The following is a 24,492-nucleotide window of genomic DNA, read 5'->3' as shown; positions in this document are numbered from 1 at the left end:
TGAATTGAGGGCGATGAAGCAGGTTGGGAGACGACTAGAGCGTAGGTGGAGGAAATCACGGGATGAATCTGACCGAACACACTTAAGAGCCCACTATCGGGCCTATGCTGTGGCGGTGAGGGCGGCGAAAAAGAGATTCTTTTCCGCTTGCATTGCCTCCCCACAATGCCGTCCGGCAGAGCTCTTTCGAGTGGTGCAAGGCCTGGTTCATCCAGGTCCAAAGGAAGACCTGATTCCACCCTCAAAGGCCCGCTGTGACGACTTTGCCAGGCATTTCAGGGAGAAAATCGCTCAGATTTGTCACGAGCTGGACACCACTATTGATGCGGAGGTTTCAAAGGAGACACCAACGCTGCCGTCTGGTCCAGATTTATTGGATGAATTTCAGTTACTGCGGCCCGATGACGTGGACAAGGTGCTTGGGCAAGTACGTCCAACCACTTGCCTTTTGGACCCTTGCCCGTCTCGGTTAATAAATGATTCCAAGCACGGGATTGGAACCTGGATCTTGGAAGCGGTTAACGCTTCTCTGAGGGAGGGTCGGGTGCCTGCCATTTAAAGGAGGCGGTAGTCCGACCGGTCCTGAAGAAGGCGTCACTGGATCCAGAGATGGCCACTAATTATAGACCAGTGGCCAACATCCCGTTTCTGGGCAAGGTGTTAGAGCGGGTGGTGGCGGGACAACTCCAAGCACTCTTGGATGAAACTGATTATCTGGACCCATTGCAGTCCGGCTTCAGACCCGGGTACGGTACTGAATCTGCCTTGGTCGCCCTGTACGATGACCTGTGCAGGGAGAAGGACAGGGGGAGTGTGTCCCTGTTGGTTCTCCTGGACCTCTCAGCGGCTTTCGATACCATCGACCATGGTATCCTTCTGGATAGGCTTGCGGGATTGGGGGTCGGAGGCACTGCTTTGCAGTGGTTCCGCTCCTATCTCAATGGCCGGTTCCAGAATGTGGTGCTGGGGGACTATGGCTCTGCGCCATGGCAGCTATGCCATGGAGTACCACAGGGGTCCATTTTGTCCCCTTTGCTGTTCAACATATACATGAAACCGCTGGGAGAGGTCATCAGGAGGTGTGGGCTGCGGAACCATCAGTACGCTGATGATACCCAGCTCTACCTCTCGTTTTCCACCAATCCAGGTGAGGCAGTGGCTGTACTGAACCGGTGCCTGGCTGAGGTAATGGGCTGGATGAGGGCCAATAAACTGAAGCTCAATCCAGACAAGACGGAGGTCCTGTTGGTTGGCGGATCGGGCTTCGGAGAGGGTGGATTTGATCTGGCCCTGAATGGGGTTGCACTCCCTCTTAGGGACAAGGTCCGCAGCTTGGGAGTGCTCCTCGACCCGGAGCTTTCACTGGAAGCTCAGGTAATAGCAGTGGCGAGGAGTGCTTTCCTCCAGCTTCGGCTGATTCATCAGCTGCGCCCCTATCTGGAGAACGACTGCCTTGCAACAGTGACACATGCGCTGGTGACTTCCCATCTTGACTTCTGTAACGCGCTCTACGTGGGGCTACCCTTCAAGATGGTCCGGATACTTCAATTGGTTCAAAATAGAGCTGCCAGGCTGCTGATGCGGACTGGACGTTATGTTCACATGACTCCAGTTCTCCGTCAGCTTCACTGGCTTCCCATTGAAGTCCAGGCCCAATTCAAGGTGTTGGTGATGACCTATAAAGCCCTAAACGGCTTGGGTCCTGGTTACCTGAAGGAGCGCTTACATCCATATATGCCCAGCCGCCCCCTGAGATCGGCGGGAGAGGCCCTTCTCCGGGAGCCCTCTGTGGAAGAAATTAGGAGGGTGATTACTCGGAGGAGAGCTTTCTCAGCGGTGGCGCCTACGTTATGGAATGCGCTCCCCAGAGAGGTCCGCCTGGCGCCGTCGTTATTTGTTTTTCGGCGCCAGGTGAAGACCTTTTTATTTAAGCAGTATTTTAAATGTTAATATTATTGAATTTTATTTGGCCAGGGCGGCTTGTTTTATATTGTATGTTTTATATTATATATTTGTATTTTAATGTATATATTTTAAAATGTTATTTTAATTTATTGTTGCAAGCCGCCCCGAGGCTTCGGCGAATGGGGCGGCATAAAAATGTTTTAATAAATAAATAAATAAATAAATAAATAAAAAGATAACATATAGACAGATTTTATTCTTTATGACACTAGTATATTCAAGATAATCCCTGATTTTCTGGGATCTCCTGCTTGGATAATAAAAGTAGTTCATGAGGGCACGGCAGGGCACCAAAGTAGCATCAGCTAAGAGAAACCATGATTGGAAAAAGGTGAGCATTAAGATAATATTCTAGCCCCCAATTATTCAATTTTGCCCAGATATGGTACCACATCAAAAGAATCAGGGAAAGCTGACATATTGCTTTACCAGGAGCTGACAAATTGTTCAAAGAACAGTGAAATCTGGAGGAAAAACACACCTGAATTACTTTATGTGCCATCATGGCCACAGTAATACTCATCTTATTGTTTTCTTTAAAAAAAAAACCTGTGAATGATCAATAGCCATCTGTAACATGCAACTTTAAAGACATATGGGAAGATCCTGAACTCCCAAATAAGTCTGTACCAAAGCTTCATGCTTCCCTTCATCACCATTTGTAATATCAATATTCCCTAATTTACATATGTAAAGCTATATTTTTTTCTACCTGGCAACCCCCATTGTTCTTTTCCCCCTGCATGTATAGAAATAAAAAAGCTTTATTCTGATCTGGACTGCCATGGTTTATTTTCTCTCCAAGGGAGAAAAATCTCTTTACAGAAGGAAGAAGCAGGTAAGGGAAAAAGCTAGCCTAGAAAAATTATTTTCCCTGCCCTTTTTTCTATATGCAAGCAGAATTCTGTGTGCTGATTAAATTTGTGTATACCGCAAAACACTTTTGCCACATAATGAGGTGTGTGTCCAGTCTTTTTCAGTTGACAAACTGATACAGCTTCCATAAGAAACCCTAATCTGTCCACCTCTAAAGCCAAATAAAAGAACAGTACTCCATCTTTCATTTATCTAAGGATGTAGAAAATGTTTGGTTTTGATCAGAATTTATTCAGTTCACACATCCTACAACAAATGCAATTTCTAAGCTCACAAATGGATCTGGGCAACAAAAGTCTGGGATTATAAATTAAGTGCATTTGGCAAATGCACAGCGGAAACTGCACACACATAAATGGTCAGTGAGAGATAAAATGCAGACATTTTGAAAATTCATTCTAAAATATACAATTTTGAGCAGTGGGAAAACAGCTTACAGCCTGAAACAGTCTTGACTTGGCACAAAGTTTCTACTAGAAATCATAGACCTTTGATGAGACTGAGTTTTGCTTATTTACTCATCTCTAAATTTATCCTCCCTGTAAGAAATGCCATAGAAGCGAAAGTCATGAACTGTGGCCAGGAGAGTCCACAACACAGGAAATGTACTATAAAATCTGTAACATATTTACAGTTTCTAACATATGATTTAATTCATCAAACATTATCCATTTTCCAAATTTCTGTTCTAAGACATAGGATCAAGCAGCACAAAGAATCATAATCTCATCTGTCACCCCACAAAAACAATGCTAGTAATACTGTGGCGAGAAAGGCTATTGGTTTATGAAAGATGCCACTTAACCAAACAATATGAGACACCGTGCAATTTTAGCAAATTGCTTTTCGCTGTGGATTGCATGGCAACTGAAAAGAGATTTCTCTCTTATTTCTTTTATAGTTTACCTTGTGATGTAAATTTGGGTTGGGGAAAGAGTTTTTCAGCTGCTGCAATTCAATAACTTCAATATAATTATGCCTATTTTCACTTGTTTCAAATGTGGCTTGAAAAGACATGACAGTTTAGGCCATATTTGACTAAACAAACAAACATCACAGAAAGAAAGAAGCAATAATAGTAGCCATTTTCATAAGGTATGCTTGAATTTTGTAATTCATATATGCAGCATTCATTGGCTAGTGGATGTATTAAGTCAAAAATGATTTTTGCTACGCATTATTTCCTAAGAATTCATAATGTAGTCACAACTGACTGATTCAAGGTGGAAAGCATTCTTACTAGTGTAAGATGTGTACAGATCTAGGCATGGACACTATGAACTACTGAGACTGATGAGCAGTTTTGAAGAAATGGGCTACTGCTCTTTAAAAACTGCTGCAAGCTGCCCCCCTTCACTACCTTTCCAGCAATATTTGCCACCTCAGTTGCAGTGGAGTGGAGTCACCTGGCTTTGGGTAAGGACTGCTTTTAGTGTATGAAACTGGTGTGTGCAGGCATTCTACCATGGTAAAGGAAGTAGTACACAACCAGCAAGGCTAGTAACCACTGATAGCTTCCTCCCCTATGAATCTGATCAGTTCCCTTTTGAAGCAATCCAAATTGGTGGCCATGGCAGAAAATTCCACAATTTTAAAGTTTTACAATACAGTGTGTGAAGAAGTACTTCCTTTTATCTGTCCTAAACCAATTGGCTTTTATGGTGATCCCAGGCTAGAGTGTTATGGAAAAGAGAGATAAATGTCTCCTCTTCCAGTTTCTCCACACCATACATTGCTTTTAATACCTCAGTCATGACTCCTCTTGCTCGCCTTTTTTTCTAAGCTAAACAGCCCTAGTTGCTGTAGCTGCTACTCATAGGGGAGTTGCTCCAAGCCCTTAATAATTTTTGTTGCCCTTCTCTGTACTTTTTCCAACTCCACAACCTTTCCCAGTAAGGCAGTCAGAACTGAACGCAGTATTCCAAGCATACTCACACCAAAAATTGTATACAAGAAGTATTTAGGTGGTTCTATATATATATATATATATATATATTTAAACTAAGACTAAAAAAACCCCATCAAACTTCACAAACATTAACATTGGATTCACTGGGTCAACCTCCTACAACCTCCTTTCCAACATGGACTCTGATCAAAACAAGAGCAGCTGTTCAGAACTGGCCATTCCAGCTCTTTTTCAAGATGGTGACATGCATGTGCGGGTTTGCTCATCTCTATCCATTTTACCCTTCCCGGGGTTCCTCCCAAAGGTGACTGTGACCTCCACAAAAGTGCATGCTGCAAGGATTGCTCACTTGTGCTCTCTCCAATACAGAAAATATTCAACATATTTTTATTTAAGCGGCATTTTAATTGTTAATATTATTGGATTTTATCTGGCCAGGGCGGCTTATCTTATATTGTTATTTTTGTATTTTTAATTTTAATGTTTATATTTTTAATTTAATGTTACTTATGTTTAACTTATTGTTGTAAGCTGCCCCGAGGCTTTGGCGAATGGGGCGGCATAAAAAATGTTTTAATAAATAATAATAATACATATTTTAAACATTCTAATATCAAATTCCAGTTAGTTTATCATAGTCTGAAAAACATCTCTAAATTTATGCCAAGTCCCATTTCTCCAGCCAATTATAAAAAGAGTCCCAAGTTCGATAGAAACCAGTATCCTCTTTCTCCTTCAACGATAAAGTCAGTCTATCCATTTCTGCACAGTCCAAGATCTTTCTTAGAATCAATCCATTGGTGGGCAGCTCCTCACTTTTCCAATGTTGAGCAAATGCTCAATAACGACGGAGGACTTCTGGTAATGGCGTCAAGACAAGGCAGACGTGATTAATGATCCTCCGTCGTTTTCACGCTGGTAAATGTCCAGTGGTGGGCTGTGAGCCCAATCTAAGCCCTGTCGGGGCGGAAGGTAAGTGCTGGAAATCTCCCAGGTGGTGTGGAACAGCAATTCCATGCCTACTGGGGGAGAATCAGGCATTTTCAGCTGGACAACACAGGGAGGAGATTAGCCTCCCATTAGTCTCCGACATACCAGAAGATTAGTTTAGGAATTTGTCGTTGGATTTACTGGGACACATTTATTTTCTTTTTTTTTTTTTGTTTTTTTTTACATTATTACCTGTGGGAATGCTGTTTTTTTTTTTTTGCTAACTGATATAAGGAGAAAAAAAAAGGGAAGCCCTCCTTTCACAGAACTGCAAGTGGCAACTGAGATGAAGGAGAGAGACGGGGCTGTTTGTAAGTAAAGAAAAGGCTTTCTTTTTCTAATCTCTCGAGGGCAAAAAAGAAAAAAATAAGCAATTAAGGTGGAATTGATTGATAGAAAATCTTTTATACTGGACTCCTGCCAAGGATATCTGGATATCTGCCAAGAAACTTTTGTATTATGTAGCATTTTTCTCTATTTTATGATCATCCTTGGGTGAGCATTGCTTTCCTTTCTTTAGAAGGCTATTTGTGAAAAAGCTGTACTTCTTACTAATTGGTATGAGAACAAAGAAAGTAAGTCCCTTTGAGGGAGGGAGGGAGGGAGGAAGCCCCCCCCCCCCAGCAATCTAACGTTACGGGTGGTTCTATTTTCTATTCCATCCCTAATTATACCTAGCATGGAGTTTGCCACTTCCCTGGCAGTCGTGCAGTGGGCTGACACTTTAATAGAGTTGTCTACCACTACTCCAAGATACCTTTCTTGCTCAGTCACTGATTGCTCAGATTCCATCAGTGTACAGAAGTTGGAATGTTTTGAGCCAGCATACATTACTTTACACCTGCTTTACCATTTTTCACAGCTCAGAGAGATCCCTTCAAGCACCTTACAATCCATTTTGGCTTTAACCACCCTAAATTTTCTGATGTCATCAGCAATCTTGGCCACTTCACTGCTTCTTACTAGTTCATAATTTACAAATAGTTAAAAAAGCATTGGTCCGAATACACAATCCTGTGGGACCCCACTGGTTACATCCCTCCATTGGGGAAATTGCCAATTATTCACATTCTCTGTCTTCTGTTCTTTAGAGATCCACAAGAGGATACCCTCGTTTATTGATGATTGCATGATTTGTTCATGAATTTTTAGTGAGGACTGTATCAAAAGCCTTTTGGAAGTCCAAGTGAACATTGTCTATTGGATAGTCCTTGTCTATATGTTTATGGACATATAGAACTCTCAAAGAACTCCAATAGGTTCGTGAGACAGTACTTGTGGAAACCATGTTGATTCTTTCTGAGCAATGCTTGTCCCTTTATGTGCTTAGACCCACTTTATCTTCTAAGATTTTCATTTACAGAGCATAAAACTTCTGCAGATGTTACAATTAGTCCTTAAGAGGTGTGTGGGGGGGGTGTGCATCTTATTCTGGTTTCTCAGCTTGAACCATTCAACTTGGATGACCCAGCTGGAGACCAGTCAAATGGGGCAGTGTGGCATCCAGGTGCCCTTGCTTTCAGCTTTTTTGACACTGCCAAATCCCCTTACCGCATTACGGTATGCATCCAAGAGATAGCTTGATGCCTACACCAAAGGAAGAATTAAAGGGCTTTCATTGTTTGGGCAACATTAGTGTATATTGTTCAAGGGCAGTCTTAGCTGGAACACAAGCTCATCTTAAGTTTTTGTTTTGACAACAGCATAAGGTCCATGGAAGACCCTATGTCTTCCTTTAAGATAACCTGTTAATTGCTATCCCACGATCTGTTTAGAACAGAATGCTAAATTCACACACTGCCAGAAGGAAGCTAGAAACCAAAACACCAAAAGTAATTTATGGAAACACAGCTTGATGTGGAAATGAATAGCTAAATACAAAACAAAATGTGAGAAAAGAACTGAAAACTATTTATCTAGGTTAAAAAAGATCAAATCATAACAACAAAATATCTTGGAGTTTAAATCCACTTTTAGCAAATATGCCTGTGGAAAAACAAGCAAGCCCAAATGCTGTTCATCTGACAGTTTCTCATTAACATTTAAAATGGATACACTCATATGTACACTAAGATAGAGGTAATCGAATCTTATGTTCTATCTGTAAGTTGATATTATGCAGAAATGAGGAAGAAGGCTTATGGAGAAACGACTTCCATCAACATGTATTAGAAATTGCTTGCAGCATTGTTCAAGTCACTGAATTCAGTGTATGTGTTTCCTTAGTCTGCTATTATCTGTTGCTGAGTCAACCAAATTAGACTTGTAGAGGTAGACTACAAATTCCTATAATATGCTCAGAAGACTGGAGACGATTGAGCAAGTTTCAGCATTATATGCTTTGGTCTCTTAAACTCTTTTTTAATGGAGGTATTTCTGAGCCGATGTAAACTGAAAAGATAGAAGTGGATATTCAGATGCATACATTTTTATCTGAAAACAGCAAAAACAAGATATTATATACATATATTTAAAAATACTTATTTTGGAGAAAATTCAAATGAACAAAATGCAAATTACAGATGGGGAAACATGATTATGATTGGAGTCCATTCTCATATCATTATACAGCTAGAACCAATATATGTGTGTAACCATATTGCTAATCCAAAACTGCTATAGTTTTGCAAAACAGGCATGCGTGCATGCTTGCAAGACCCATTGAACCTAAGCAACAAACATTTGACTAAAACCAAAAGCCACAAGGCAATGAGAAGAGATATGTGTGAGAGAGAAAGGAACCAACATTTACAGACTTTGTGCCACTTCACTAAAATCAAAGGAACCCCCATTAGGTCACATTATATGATCTTCTCTCATTTCCCAGGAAAGTCAGAGTGTGGTAATGGGAGAATACCAAAATATTAGGAATTATTCTAAACTAATAATAGTTCCTTTTGGAGAAACAAAGTTCTACCATCCCCTCTCTTCACAATCAACTGAAGCACATGTTGAACTATGAGCATAACAGTTCTACCCACATCTTCCATGTATATTCAGAATGCTATTTAATAGGCTTGCTTACAAAACAGAAATAAAGGATAACTGGAATTAAAACAATCCTTGGTCCACAAGAGTATACAGAGAAGTGACAGTGCTTTCATACCATCCTTGCGACTCCAAAAGCCAGCCTGGACAAGAAGACAGCACAATATATAAAGTGGTCAGGCAGAGAACGCTTTACAGGTAATTGAATCAACATTTTATTGGCTAAAGTACTGTTATAAGAACTCCAGTCAGTTCTGTCGGTTGAGCTGGAAGGTTTGTTCTCTACTGGACATCGAGTAGAAAATTCCAGCATAAGGAGCAAAACTCAGAAGTCAACATGTACCATGCTTCTAAAGGTGAGATGCATTGTGAACTTGTGGATTTTATTCCACAAGAGATGTGGCAAGAGCTAACTTGAATTTCCATATTCAGAAGCACCATAACTCTGAACCTCAGATGCTGCACACACAGAAAGCATTGCCTTCACATCCTGATCATAAGCTTCAGGGCATCTGGCAGTCCACTTCTGAAAACAGAATGCTGGACTAGATAGATCTTAAGCATACTCTTATTGTACACTGTTAGATAAGTGTACAATAAGAGTATGCTTTTATCAGGGGACAAGAAGTTATTGCTATAATCCTCTTCAGAGAGGCAATTCTTACTCAATGGGAAATGCCTATAGTTATACCCATTGTCAGAGGTCCAAATGTCAGGTCCACAGGAAACAAATTTCTTCTTCATTTCTACCAAACTGTTTGGAGTTTAAGAATTAAATTCAGAATCAAATTCTTATAATTGGACTGCATTCCTCTAATGGCAAGTATTATAACTTTGCTCATCTCTTTTGTCGACTTCTGCAATACTCTACTTTTGTACTATGTAGCCAGCCCAGCTTGTTTGCTTTAATATAATAAACCCAATTAGTTAGAAAACCTTCCTGCTGCTCTACTTGGAAGGAGAAGAGTAGACCAATCATGACACTACAGTACTTCCGTACAAAGCTTTTATCATACACACATCCTGTTCCATTCACAGAATTTAATGTAGGTCCAGATGTCAAAATCTTCTGTTTGTAGCTCTCCAATCTTTTCATGTGACCTTCTATTATTTTAGTTAAGGAAGAGAGGCAACACATATTGGTAGTACTAGGAACCATCTGTTTGGAAAAACCCTGGCTGGCTTCCCTCACTATATTGCTGTCACAGGAATTGTTCTCCTTCTTCTCAAAGCTAAGAAGAAGCTTTGGTCTTGTTGAGACATGATTTGAAAAGGTGCCTTTAAGGCATGGTTGCTAACATGCTTCAAAGGCCTAAACTATTAGAAACTAGGAACTTAACACTATCTTACCATATAGGATCATCTCCATGGAAGCATTAGACATATAATGCGCCCATTTCCCAAGGAGAATTGGGCAAATCATATTAAGCATCCCCAACCTCCATTTTTTATCTTTTAATCTGACATCTCTTTTTGCTCCGAAATTCTACTGATGGAGAATGTGTCTTGGTTAATTTATCACTGTTTCCTGTGTGACATGGCACGGGCAAATTAGCTTAGACTTCATTCCCTCTTCCATCTCCCATGGTGCACACAGTTCCTTTATTGCACACCTGTGCCCTTTCTGCTAAATTTCTCCCCACTTGAAACCAAGCTGACATCTGCCTATGACAAATGCATTGCATTAATACACTGCCAATGATTAGTCAGAGACAATGATTTCTAAAATGCAGCCAACAAACTTTGGTTTCTGGAACTAAGCGCCATAATTGCTCCATAAGCAGAGGTTTTGTTTTATAGTTCGATACACGCTTTCCACAAATGCTTTTTCCCCAGGGCTGCATCTCCACTGACATGATCGCTTCTTCATTATGGAGCCGTGGCACACAGTGCCGCATAGCTGTGCACCAGTGCTGTGGGGCACGTTCCCAGGCTCAAGCCTGAAAATGAAAGCTCACAGAAAGTGCTACGAACAAACTTTCCTAAGGCCCTAACGTTTTGGATTTCACCTCCCATAAGTCCTGGCCATTGGCCATGTTGGCCATGGCAGATGGGAGTTGTACTTCAAAACAGCTGGGGTGTACCAGGCTGCCTTCCCCTGGTGTGGAAAATGTGATGTTAGATGGACAGTCTGGCCTGATAAGACAGCTGTCTGTATTACTGCAAGGAAAGACAAACTCATAGAGTTTTTCCAGATGAATGGTGCAGCTGCTAACTTATTTACTGCCAGCTTACAGCAGAAATCCAAATGTCATTTCCTTCAGTTTTGCTACTTTTGTGTGCTTATCATGTTTTTTTGATCAGAAATGCCTCAATTCAGAAGACAATTACATCTGACCCCAAAATGGTTACATTTGAAATTTATTGGACACCACAAGAGAAAAGTGGCAGCCCTCCTACAAGTGCATTTTCTAATTTACTACAGTACCTTGCAAGGTTTTCCTCTTGATCTTTTTTTTGGAATTGATGGTGCCCATCTTTTTCCTGTGATATTCTCTTTTCCCAGCACTGATCATGCAGGGTCTATTCACGAAAACATGCTGAAGGGAAGGATTGGAAGGTCTTGGGAAAGTCTGTTCACATCTCTTGCCGCTACCTTGAGATACCAGGGGCTGGGCTGGAGATTTTCAGCACATAAAGCATGTGCTGCGCAGCTATGCTCCTTCCTACAGCTATGCTGCTTTGTGTGGCATGGGTCCAAAATGCCGAAGTAATGATGTAAACGGAGATGTGGCCCTGGAGCAGAACCATGCATGGAAGGGGTGTGGGAAAATACAATCTATCTGAAGCAAAGCCTTGCTTATGGAGAGACTGTTATGCTTAGGTCCAGTAACAGAAGTTTGTATATCAGCACACACTGGATAGCATCAGTGACATGCCTGACAATGGAAAACACAACATTGTGATTTGTTAAGTGATGAATGTTATTTTAACCTTTTACTGTGGTTCTGTGCACATAATAAATCTCGACTTCAGCAAAGCTTTTGAGAAAGTGCTCTGTGACATTCTGAACAGGAAACTAGCTAAAAGTGGGCTAAATGGAACAGCTATCAGGCGAATCCACAGAAATGCACTTAAAGAGTGTGTCTCGATGGCACTTTCTCAGACTGAGGAGAGGTAACAAGCAGAGTACCACAGGGCTTGGTCCCAGGGACCAGTGCGCTGTAACATTTTTATTACTGACATGGAGGAAGAGGTGAAAGGAATGATGATCAGATTTGCAGATGACACAAAATGGGATGGGATAACTAATTCTCTGAATGACAGAGAAGTCGAAGTGATTCTGATAGGCTGGGGAGCTGGGGTGAAAGCAACAGCATGAAATTGTTAGGACACATGTCAAGTTCTCCACCTAAGAAAGGGGAAACAAAAGCACAGTTACAAGGTGGGAGATACTTGGCTCAACAATACTGCAAGTGAGAAGTAGTATTCTCACTTGCGATTGTTGTAGATCACAATTTGAATATGAGTCAACCATGTGACATGGCTGCAAAAAAGCAAATGTTATATAGGGCTGCATTAAGAGAAGTATGGCTTTCACATCATTTGTGGTACTGGTTCTCCTTTACTCAGCACCACTTGGTTTCTTCCTGAGTATTGTGTCCAGTTCTGAGCATCACACTTCAGTAAAGATGAAGGCAAACTGGAAAAAGTTCAGAAATGGGCAGTAAAGATGATTGGGGAACTAGAAACAAAGCTGCCTGAGGAGAAATTGAAAGAACCAGGCATCTTTAGCCTTGAGAAAAGAAGACTGAGGAAAGATATGATAGCACTGTACAAGTACAAGAAAGGCTGTCACAAAGAAGGATGACATGTTACCTTCTGTATCACTGTGGAGTGTAGGACGTGGAATAATGGGCTCAAGTTATAGCAAACTGAATTCTAACTAGTATCAGGAAAAAAATCCTGACTGTTAGAGCAATACAAGAATGGGGCCAATTACCAAGGAAGTTGTGTGTTCTCCTACAATAAGGGCACTCAAGATGCAACTGAAAGAGATGGTTTAATTTGGAGTCCTGAACTGAGCAGGGAGTTGGACCCAATGACCCTCTGGCCCCTTCCAATTTTACTATTCTGTGATTCTATATCCTTCCCTTTTTTATAAATAACTCATACTGGCTTACATAATTTTTTTCCTTCTCTCATCTTATCCCAAAACAACAGCCTTGTGAGGTGGGCTGCCTATGGTAATAAAAATATACTACCCATTTCCCTGGGCTGTATGAGCAACACTTAGCAAACATTAAATTAATATTACTGAATAGCACTGTGTCGCAACTGGGGGCAACTAGAAATAAGCGAAAATTATTCCTGGAGGTTTGTCACACAGAGGAGGGCCAGGATTTCTTAATCCTCCCAGAATGCCTGATCCAGAATAATGGGGTTATGTTACAGGAATCCAAATTCTGACTGGACACCAGGAAAAAACTTATGGACTGTTAGAATAGGACAGCCATGGAACCAATTACCTAGGGAGGTTTTTGGCTCTCCCACACTGGAGGCATTCAGTGTGGTTGGACAGCCATCTGTCAGGGATACTTTAACTTCATGTCCTGCAATCAGCAGGGAGTAAGATTCAGTGGTCTCACAGGCCCCTTCCAACTTTACTATTCTATTGTTCTATGATTCTGCTGCATTGAATCCTTATTTAAACCCACTAAGAATGATACTTAAAGTGATGATGAATACTTATAAATTTAACCACTTGGCCACCATGCCCTACAATTTCTTCTGTCTTGCTGACACATGTGTCCCTTTATGAATTTATTTAAGTTCTCAATTCACAGCAAGCCTATTTCACTAGCATCAAGATTGTCTGCCTCGGTCATCTAGGGATAGTATAATATTGCCGGATCAGGATTAGCACAAATATATTTCCTACAAAGAAAATATGTGCTTTTTCAGTTACCTGGAAATAATTGGAAAAACAGGCTTCTTAGGCTTTGGTACAAGCACCCTTTCTTTCCCTAAGATGGTATAATGTTTGCTCTTTGCCTGCCCAGGAGTAGAACTCACTCTGATCCCCAGCAGTTATACTCTCAATAATACCATGCATTGCTGATTTTGACCTGCTGGCAGCAAAACAAATTGTAGGCATACATTGATGCTGCAACACACAGACACATACAGATGGAAGAAGCAGATGGAGAACCGCAACCACATCTGAGATGCACTAAGCTATTCTAATCAAGTAATAGAGGGCAGATATCACACTCTTCCATTGCAGGGCCCTGAAAGACACATTCACTTTAACACACTTTATAAAAAAGGGACAGTCAGAGACTTTAGGCCACATAGCTTGCCCTAGTTGGCCAGTGGACAGGAATAATATTTGGACAGAACAATATTTTGCATTGGTCTATTGCATTTACAAAGGGAGGAGCAGATGCCAGAAAAGAACATGGTCAATTTTCCCTTTTCAACAAGCACAACTGATATCAAATACATAAAACAGAAGTCCCTATTGCTGTTTTATCCTGGACTTTATTTTGCCAATTCCCCAGGTTGTCAAATGTGGGGTCCCATCCTTTGCCTTTAATTCCTTTTAACAAAGTGTATTGTCTTATTTGTACATTGATAGGTCTTGGTAAATGTTTAGGCAGAAAACTCCTTATATGACTACCTAGGAAATGCTGGGAGTTGCACAACTGTTTTCCATCTAAATATGCATAGGAATTCATCCAATGTTGCTTTGCTGTTCCTACTGTTATTACCAGGGTTCAGGCAGGAACCATAATATAAGAGAGGGGTCTTTTTGCAAACCTTCCTGCAGGCTGCTAAACCAGCTCAATAGGTTTGTGCAAACAGGGTGGCCTTCCATGCAAAGTGACTACAAGCTATCGGAAGCTCCAAGCACCATGAACTTGCACAATCTTCTGTGTTAGGCCACTGTCGCAATCCCCAACCCCAGTTAATGCAGCAAGAATGCCCGGTCAGTTTTCTGTGTCAGCAATGGGCTATCAGCAGCTTCACAGTGTCCCTTTACTATGTTTGTTTGTTGTTTGCTGAAGGTTGTTCATGGCGCTCTTCAGGAGATGAAAGCTGTGAAATTAAGGCAAGTGTTCAACCCAGTTTGCTCCTGCCCTTTCTCTTCTTTCTGTTCCTCACTGAGGGCACAAAGGGATGCCTGGTAATGACATTTGCTTCCAGCAACACTACAGGATCTATGTCTGATGAGCTCAATGAAATCATTGGCATGCCTAATGGAAGGAATCACAATTGTATATGCTGGGAAGAGAGGTACACAAAGAAGACACACCCCCACTTTTCAAGCTTGTTGAAACTGAGGACAAAGACGCTACTGAAGCATGAACTGATTCAGGCTGCTTTGAAAACAAAACTTATCTGGTAACTGAGTATACCTCTTTCTTTAAAAGAGGTGTTTTCTGTGGTTATTCTGTTTACAAAAGAAAGAGAGAATGCAACTACAACACAAAGCTTCTGGACTAGATCTGCTATTTCACAGGCTGAAAACATTAGCCATGTGTTGCATTCATTTTCGCCATGGCAGTTTGAACGCATGAACTTGATGGGCCAAGGCAGGTCAAATGAAATGGAAAAATGAAGAAATGTGTGCCAGGCCAAATGCACAGTTTTGAAGGTTCACATCAAACTTGCCCCAGGGTATGCTGCACTTTCGATCATAAAGAGCTCTCTCTCAGAAGAAAGTCACCGTCCTACTAAGTGCAACATTCACTGCTTCCCATTTTGTAGCAAAGTGAAGCAGAAACATAAGCAATCAGGGAACTTTTACTCAAAGGCTAGTCAATGACTTTGCCTCCCTGCCCTGAAGGAAAGGGGAAGGGATAAAAATAATCTTTTGACATTTAAAAGGAAGATCCCCTAAAGGCATGTTTTCCCTGTTTACAGCAACATATTACACAGATATATACATCTATGATCAACTACTTAAATGTGGATTGTAACAGCAAATTTAATTTTGAATACTTTCATGCCGGAGGAATAAAATCACCACACTGAACAGAAATTTGCATAATATATGTGTATCATAAGCACAATGGAGCCCTTTTTTCTGTCTAAGTAATAACATTGTCATTTGCGGTTCAAGCCATCTGATATAAGAGAACATGGACAAAGCACTCATTCACACAGGTTTCCACATGGACCTGTGTCTTGCTTAATGCGAACTTCTTATCTGCTAGCAAGGTTGCAGGTACCTGTGAGTCACAGATCATGGGGAGAAGGAATGTATTTTAAAAACTCCTCAATTTCTTTTTCACTCTATAGATAGATAGAAAGATAGATAGATCCCACACATCCTCATATCACATGTATGTTTTGATCAGGAGGTTTCCTACTAAAAGGTACCAATAAGAGCTCCTAACAAAATAATATGCAATGGTTTGGTATGTTTCAGTAGACAATTTGGGTGATTTGGCTTTGAATTAGATTCATGCATTTATGCATAAGGTGAGACTGAGTAGGTCTTGGTCAAATTCACATCTGCAAAATGGGAATATTAAGGACCTGGTTACTAGTGATACTGGATAACTACAATTTATTGTAACTAACATCATGCGAGGTACTGTAAAAACACAATAAGGAAGCAAGGCAGATATGCAGATGGAGGCACTGGAGGATTGCAAATTCTAATTCACTGAAATAGGTAGGTGAGATACTAGTGGAGAGGAAAGAGGACACTAAGGTAATTCAAGAAAAGTTGTTTCATAGGAGTGTTATGATAATGAATAAAGATTGTATTTCCTACTTCTTTTGTATCAGACAAAATGCTATGGAAATATTGTAGGAGCAATTATGTTGATTTCATTGTTCTATAATATCAGCAGAATTCGTTTTAAAGACTTCAAGCTAGAGATATAACATATGCACCAAAAATAGACAAGATGCAGCTTCTGTCCTAGTATTTATTAAATAATCAAGCCACTTTCTAAATATACCTCTGAAGCAGAAAGAACAAGACTACCAGGCAGTGTGCTCCATTTGCTGTACACAGATAAGAAAATAACATGTTTTGAAAACACTACCTCTTCCCATTGAATAGAAGTCTATTTTGTAGAGAACGCTATCTTGTAACAAAATGCCACCGGTTGGTGTTCTGTCCCTAGCAAGACTGATTGGAGTATTAAGGCATTTGCAAAGGAGATTTCCATCTATGATGCTTTCCATTCAGTATAAGGACATATTATCTCAACATCTCCTAATAGTCTGTGAATGCACTGTGACACTGCCTATCTGCCATCTTTGGAAAAAGAATGACACTGTATTAATTGCATCACCAACATAGTATAACCTTGTATCTGCAGACACCTCGGGAGCTATAGGTATGATATTAATAGTCATACCAAGAACGGGTATGGGGGAAGAAAAACATAAAGAAAACGTATTGATACATTAACAGAAGGCACAAGTCATGCTTGAAACAGAGTTATTGATCACAGAAGATTCTAGGCTGCAAAGATTGTGAAGATTAGCTCTTTCCTTTGGTGTAATGTCAGCTTGGCCCACTTCAGCTTTAGATATTAAAACTATTTTGTATTATTTTTATGAGGATCAGTTAATCAAAGAGTTGGGAGAGATCTCAAGGTTATCTTGTTTCCTTCCAATGCAGAACATCCACTGCTATAGAATCACGGATTGGTAGTTACCTACTTAAAAGCCACTAAAAAAGGAGAGTATACCTTCTTCTGAACCAATCTATTCACAGTTCATAACATCAGGCACTCCTTCCTAATGGGTAATGTACTATCCTCTGGAGCAAAAGAAAAATAATTTCCACCAGCATTTATGTAACAGTTCTTCAAATATTTGAAGATAGCTATCATATAGCTTCTTCTCCAGACTGAATATTCCCATTTGTTCAGTCTTTTCTTAATTGATATGTTCTCCAATTCAGGACTCAGAAATAGTACCTTTGGAATAGCACATTTGCTCCAAGTAAAATAAAAATTTAACTAGGAACACTTATAGAATCTGTGACTCTAGAATTCTACTGTTCTACTTTAAGTGCTTTCCACAGTGGAATGAAAACCTTGTTTCAAATATATGTATATCTGTATGCAACTATGCCTTAGAGACACATTGTTACAGCAATTTTGTTTATATAATTCATATTATTTCTACAACTATATGAATTGCTATATGCACAGTTCTCTTATATAAATATTTTGCAATGGAGAAATCCATTGCAACACTGAGAAATCTGAAAATGCAGAAGTGTTATTTACTGAATACATGATATTTAATGGGGTCATGTATTGATTCAAAAACACCACATTAGATAATATGTAAATTTAATAATTTAATTTGTCTCCTCTCCCAACAGTCAACCACAAAGTCAAATAACTCCTGAGTTGTAAAATACTGTCTTCTTGTTCGCTAAGGCCAACAAGAAACATTTTCCAAAGAATCAAATATTTCTTAGTTCATTTAAAGTTTTGAATTCAATATTGAGATAAAGAAATTTAAGATCAAGTTTCACTGCCCTGAAGTCAAATGTAGGTGATTTGATGTATCCCAGCAGGGGTGAAGACATGTGTAAGATTTTTGGGAAAAGTGGAAGCACTCTGGAAATCCCTTACAACAACTATTTAAAATGTTGCTCAGCCTTTCTAAAGCATAGCTATAAAAACAAAAAAATTCCAACTTTGAGGCGCGCGCGTGTGTGTGTGTGTGTGTGTGCAGGTACATACTATGTAGTGCCTTCTTTTACCCCAAGGTAGAACAAATTTTAGTTCAGCAACTTATGTATATGTGTATGTGTGCATATACTGTATATATAACATACATTAAATATTTAAACACAAATATTTAATCTGACAGACAAATATTTGCAGTATAACCTATAAAATATCTAGGTAATGCTTGATTCAAAAAGAAAAATCCTTTCTTTTTTTCTTGGTATGCCTTGCAACACGAGAACTTCTCAAACCTGCTAACCACACAGTGTTTCTCTTGAAGATATGACTAGAAAATGTTTTCCCATAGTGAGCAAGCATGTGTTGCAATACACAGACTTGATATATTTTAAAATAATTTCTAAACAACAGAAATAATCCACAACAATAATGTTGATGTGTGGATATGCACTAGCTTCAAAACTCAGGTAAGTTTATTCAGTTTAACAGAATATTTTAAAATATAGTATTGATTGTGAAAAACAAGACTTTTCGTCAGCATTTGATGTGACCATTTTAACAAATCAAACATTTTTGTAAAGTGCAGGAAGAGTCCATCCTCTTGGTAATTAAGAATTCCAATGAATTTGAATATTGTTGGTAACAGTTGTAGTGTCAAAAGTTCTCAAATTCATATTGAACTACTCTGGTTCATGTGTTTCTGTCACCATAAACTATGAAAACTATAGAAAACTCTCAACATAAGGTTTGAAATCCTTGATTTTTTTCTGTAATTGATGTTCATATAAATGCTCCCTTTCAAATAAAACAGATGTTCAATCATGGATTTTCTTCTCTATTTGAATTAGGCACAAGTGTTTAAATGCTGGAAATTTTCCATTTTATGGCCACCAGGCTACATTAACTGCTATAGGAAATTCACTAATATGGAAGTTGTATGGAGCACAGCAGATGCAAGATTCATATTAAAGTATTTTTGACAAACATGTACAGCCTGTTGTTTTGCTTGGACTTCTTGTGTGTAGCGATGTACCACAGTTTTAAAAAAAAAATCTGAGCTGCTGATGACAATCATGTCTCAGCCGCAGGAATCCTGTACAGGAATCCTATACAGCCACCAGCCTCCAATATCTTACAGTTTTGACTTTTCAGAATCCACTGGAGTCATTTAAAGCAATCCTTCACAGAATGAAATTTGGCTGCAGGCTGTAGAATTTGACAGTCTTTGGGAGCATTAACAGAAAATAAGACTGGCATGTTCTTAGATAATGAGCCTGTTGGGATGTTAGAATCTATATTTCTTACCTCTCGTTCCACCTGCAACAACTATAAGCAACTCTTCTTTTTCTCCTCCTTCCAAAAGCCATGTGCTGATTACTGACTCTGATACAATGGTGTTGTTGATGATGAAAATGATTATGATGGCGGTGATAATGGTAATAATGCTGGTGTCTGTGTGCTAGTGTGAAAAGAATCTAGAGATTTTTTTTCTCAAGACCACCAATGGAACAGGGCTGGCTGGATCCAAGGTTTTATAGGGTTCTGAGAATGGAACAACATTGCTAGCTGCAATTTTCTAGCCTACCTTTAATGGAAGGGCAACTATTAAAGAAAAAGAAACCTGGCAATAGAAAAAAGACACGCACAGCCCACACAGACACACACAACCATACGCCCTATCTGTGCAAGCCCAGCAGGGGGTATATAGGGTGATTCATCTACTTTCGAACATTGCCCTCCCACCCCATAGGACTGCTCTGCCTACAAATAGGACTTATGAACATATGAAATAGGGGGTGCCACTTTGTCATAAGAAAACAGAATGAAATACATATTCTATAATTATTGGAAAAGTACACATTAGGGAAATATGCAACCATAATATAAGCATTCTCATGCCATAAACTGAAACAAGGATGCTGCAGAAATCTATAATGGAGTCAAATGAGTCCAGATTTCTATTGCAGATTCTGCAGCATCCAGGTTTTTCTAGGTTTCATAGGATTGTGGATCACTTTTTTTACTTCCTAAAACTATGCACAAGTTTAGTCGTAGTTATACAAAAGTTGCTGGAAAATGTGTTGACAAACACATCTTTATGTACTATTCATTAAAAAAAGAGTTATTTGCATCTCTGATCTCTAGTGTGTGCTGTGTAGCACACCTTTCTATGAATGCTTTGCTGATTGGTTGAATGTAGAGCTAAAATAAAAATACACAAAATGTCACATACGGTTGAAAATTCTGTAAATTATGGTGATCCTTCCCCCTGAAGGGGGTGTGTGCGTGTGGGTGGTCTGAATCTGTCAGTAGCAATCCAAACAGTATCCCAACAGTAATAGTATTAAAATATCTGTTTTAGCATTTACACAGACAAGATGGTGTACCTGCACATTTTGTTCTTGTTGTAAGAGGAGGCCCAGGAGGTCCAGTTCCTCCTTCTCCTGGCCGGGTAAGAAGCACTCTGATCTCATACTCCACATCTGGGTCCAGATGCCATAACTTGTAATTGGGTGAATCAACAATGTGAGTTTCAGCCCAATTCCCATTGGTTGTACGGTACTCCACTTCTTTCAGGATGATAGGCCCATCTCCAATGATGGAATTGGCATTTGGTTTGATCCACAGATAGGTGGCTCCAACTGCTAAAAGTTCTGGAGGTGCAATAGGAGTGGGAGGTTCTGTAAGCAAGAAAAAATAGATATTTGTGAATGCTTGCTGTTCATTTTATTTGAGAAGGGTTGCTTTCGTGCAATGCAAGAACAGTAGACCATATTCAAATGTTTTTCAAAGGTATGATTATCCATGGCACAAGCATAAAAAGATTCATCCACATTTCATCTACTTATTATGCCAAGCAATAATCTTTTATTTTGAAGAATTGTTTTACATGGTAGGAATACGTCTTTCGGGAAATGACTTGCTTGTTTTAAAGAAACACTTTATATATAAAGAATTTGTTGTGCAATCCTATTCAGATGCTGGAGTGGAACTTCCACCCTCATCCCAGGTCCCTACATACACCTATACCATAACTTCCATCAGAATCAATACTGTGAAGAACCCTATAGAACCCCACAGTTACCCAATTGTGTTAGAGGAACCTTCACACATAGTTTATACATACTTGGGCTTTGTTAAGAAATCCATAGGAGTGGCAAACCCTTTTCAGCCTGCCAGCTTAAGTCCAATACGGAAAAGGTTGTGGGGTCAAAGAGAGTGAGGAACAAAGTAGATGGGGCCAAAACAAAGTGAGCGTAAGTAAATCCCATTCATATTAATTTGGACAGTTTTCCACCAACCATACAACCCAAAGCTCAATTTTTACTAAGGAATAAACCACAGTGCAATCCTGCATTATACCCTGATTGTATGAAAAGTACCAGACAGCTACAAGCCTATCTGGCAGCTAAACAGCTTATACTCCAAGGCTTAAGGAGACCTCTATTCCATCTGTACTGGATGGAAAGTCCTTCAGCTTGGGAGATGTTTGAAAAAGTTTATTACCACCAGAAAAATAAACACACAGTTGATCTACATATTTGGAACTCTATATGTAGTAGATGTTGTGGCTGACATAATTCATATAAACTTGTTACATTGCTATTACTATTATTATTCTATTTCTATTTATTTATTTTTATTTCCCTCCCTCCTCATGCTATTGTTATTTTGATGCCTGTTGCAGTTTGTATGAACATGTGATTAAAAACGAAATAAAAAGTAGTAAGCCCCAGTTTAAATAATAAATACAAAACAGATCATTTAAAGTTCAAATTCCTTTAAATGTAAATTATCTCAAATCACTGACAGGAGATATGTTCAGAGTTGTGCAGAAAAATGCAGTTTTACATGGAAAATCCTGTCTTTAATTACTGATCAGTGATTGAAGATGAGAATGGGGACTTTCTGCACAGAGCTGAAGTAAGAAAGTGTCAGGTGGCAAAAGAATCCTTGAGGTCTAAATGGGAACCCTCATAGGTTGGGTACTCAACACCCTGATGTAAAGAGTTGAGGATAAAAGGTATAATGCTGCTTGCCCAGCACATGTTTTCAGTCAACACAGAGCCATTTTCTGAATATACTTTTCCTACTTCAGTTCACCCTGATTTCACCTTCAGACACCCTAATGGCTAAGTACTCATGTCATTCTATTTCTGAAAGGCTATATACGCTCTAATCAAAAGCTATCTTTCTAGACAGGCCATCTCATCCATTCTTAGTACCTACAGTTGGTCAATTACTAAATCTGGAAATGAAAGAATAGTGCCATTTTATTTATTGTTCAAACATTTCTGCCTGAGAAAGAATCCTGCTGTTTTTCAATCTCACAACACTTTTGCAAAGTAATCTGGGCAAATCTCACTGTAAGGCCTGTAAGCCTATGAACTTGGAAGATTATGGACATCCTACGCAGAATGGGAGGATAAAGAAGCAGTCTCCACTTCCCCATTCTTTCCACCTTGCAGATTAGCTAGACAACCAGCTTTAGACCAATAGTTTAGACTTCTGAAATGGGAAGAATCCTATGTCCCGGAACTATAAGGTGTTCTTTGAGACCTAAATATGGTTGCATTTTATAGAGATAATATTTTGTTGATACCTGAGGTGAACAGGCAGTTTTTAGTCCCAACACAGTGCATGTTATCTGTGAAACCAACATCTGTGGTGAAGTGCGGTATGTTTGGTTTCCAAGAAACCACATGGAAATACAATGGCTCTAAAACTGTTTTTGTGCTTCACCATTCCTATCCTTCTATGTGACCCCAGATGCCATGTTTCTACATGGTTGCTGCCAGGAATTTGGTAGCAAGAGTAGGTACCTGCAGTAGGTACTCCTGCCTATATTCATCAGTCTCCAAATCTGCCTGGCAACTGCTGAATTGCCAAAGGAAGCATACTGATTGGCTGTCTCTGCACTCCCTTTCTTCCCTGCTGGTGTGGCAACAGGATCTTACTGGTAGCAGGGCCTCATGCCACACTGCCTCCAACAGTAGAAGCCATGGAGACAGATGGGTCTGGTGTATCTGGTGGCTGCCTTGTGCTGGAGTGGCACTTTGAAGGGGCATCAGATTTGTGCCACTTGAGGAGTCAAATGTCTCTTCATGTGGTGGCTAGTCAGCACATGGGCAGCATGCAGACTTTCCCAACACCAAGTATCCTCCATCTTCCAACTCTGTTTCCCACCATATGCTCACTTCTCTCCCCAACAATCCTCGGGACTCTGCACATGCTCCACACACAGCTACAGGACTAACACCATCCTGGCAGGCAACCTGCACTTTCCCAAACAGATGCCCAGAAGGTTATGTGAACACATGCACAGGAAGTGGGCATGTGGTTGTGCTTGCACACTGGCACAGTGTGCAGTAGCAGTGGGGACACTTCTGCAGTGCTACTGAGGAGCAACAGCACTACTCTAGTGAATAGGCGGTTGCTTCACTGATCAGCCCCCCCCCCCCAAAAAAAAGAGGAGCAACTTGCTTAGGCCACTCTCAGGGAACTTGTGGGCCAAGGAGGAAGACACAGGCAAAGCAAGTAAGAGCAGTGCACCTGGGAACGATTTTCAGCCATGTGAGCTGATGGGATATAGGCTGCCATTTGGAAATGAGATGGAAAAAAAGCATGAAATGATGCATGAATGGAAACTGCACGTCTGTCTGAACCCAGGATACAAGGCTGTTAGTATGCAGGATTGTTTGTGAATGTAGCCAATGTAGACATCACCATGTACAGGAGTTTTATGATGTAAGCTTCACCACCATAGATTTAACTCAAGACTTGGGAATTAGATCACTGAATGTATATCTTTCCTCTTCAGAAGTCCTGGGTAGAAGATGTAACTTCACTTAAAAACAGCACCACACACTTGCAGCTTTTGGCCTCTTATTTATTTTTATTTTTATTTATTAAAACATTTTTATGCCGCCCCATTCGCCGAAGCCTCGGGGTGGCTTACAACATAGATAAAACAATAAGTTAAAATATCCATATAAAATAATCTTAATTAAAACACACATTATAAAATAAGCCGCCCTGGCCAGATAAAATTCAATTGTATTTAGCATTTAAAATGTTGCTTAAATAAAAAGGTCTTAGCCTGGCGCCGAAAAACAAATAACGACGGCGCCAGGCGGACCTCTCTAT

The 24,492-nt window shown here is 40.0% G+C and overlaps 1 protein-coding gene across 1 annotated transcript in view; it reads right to left on the bottom strand.

The window, feature by feature from the left end:
• PTPRT (protein tyrosine phosphatase receptor type T) overlaps nt 1–24,492 on the bottom strand; it is a 530,461-nt gene that overhangs the window by 323,638 nt on the left and 182,331 nt on the right. The window contains exon 7 of the mRNA XM_044440227.1: nt 20,733–21,026. Within this exon, the coding sequence (XP_044296162.1) occupies nt 20,733–21,026 (294 nt within the window). The remainder of the gene's footprint in view (nt 1–20,732; nt 21,027–24,492) is intronic.

The sequence above is a fragment of the Varanus komodoensis genome, unplaced genomic scaffold, assembly GCF_004798865.1.
Source record: "Varanus komodoensis strain SLA01 unplaced genomic scaffold, ASM479886v1 scaffold37, whole genome shotgun sequence".
Lineage (NCBI taxonomy): Eukaryota > Metazoa > Chordata > Lepidosauria > Squamata > Varanidae > Varanus > Varanus komodoensis.
This window is presented reverse-complemented; position numbering and strand designations above follow the sequence as displayed.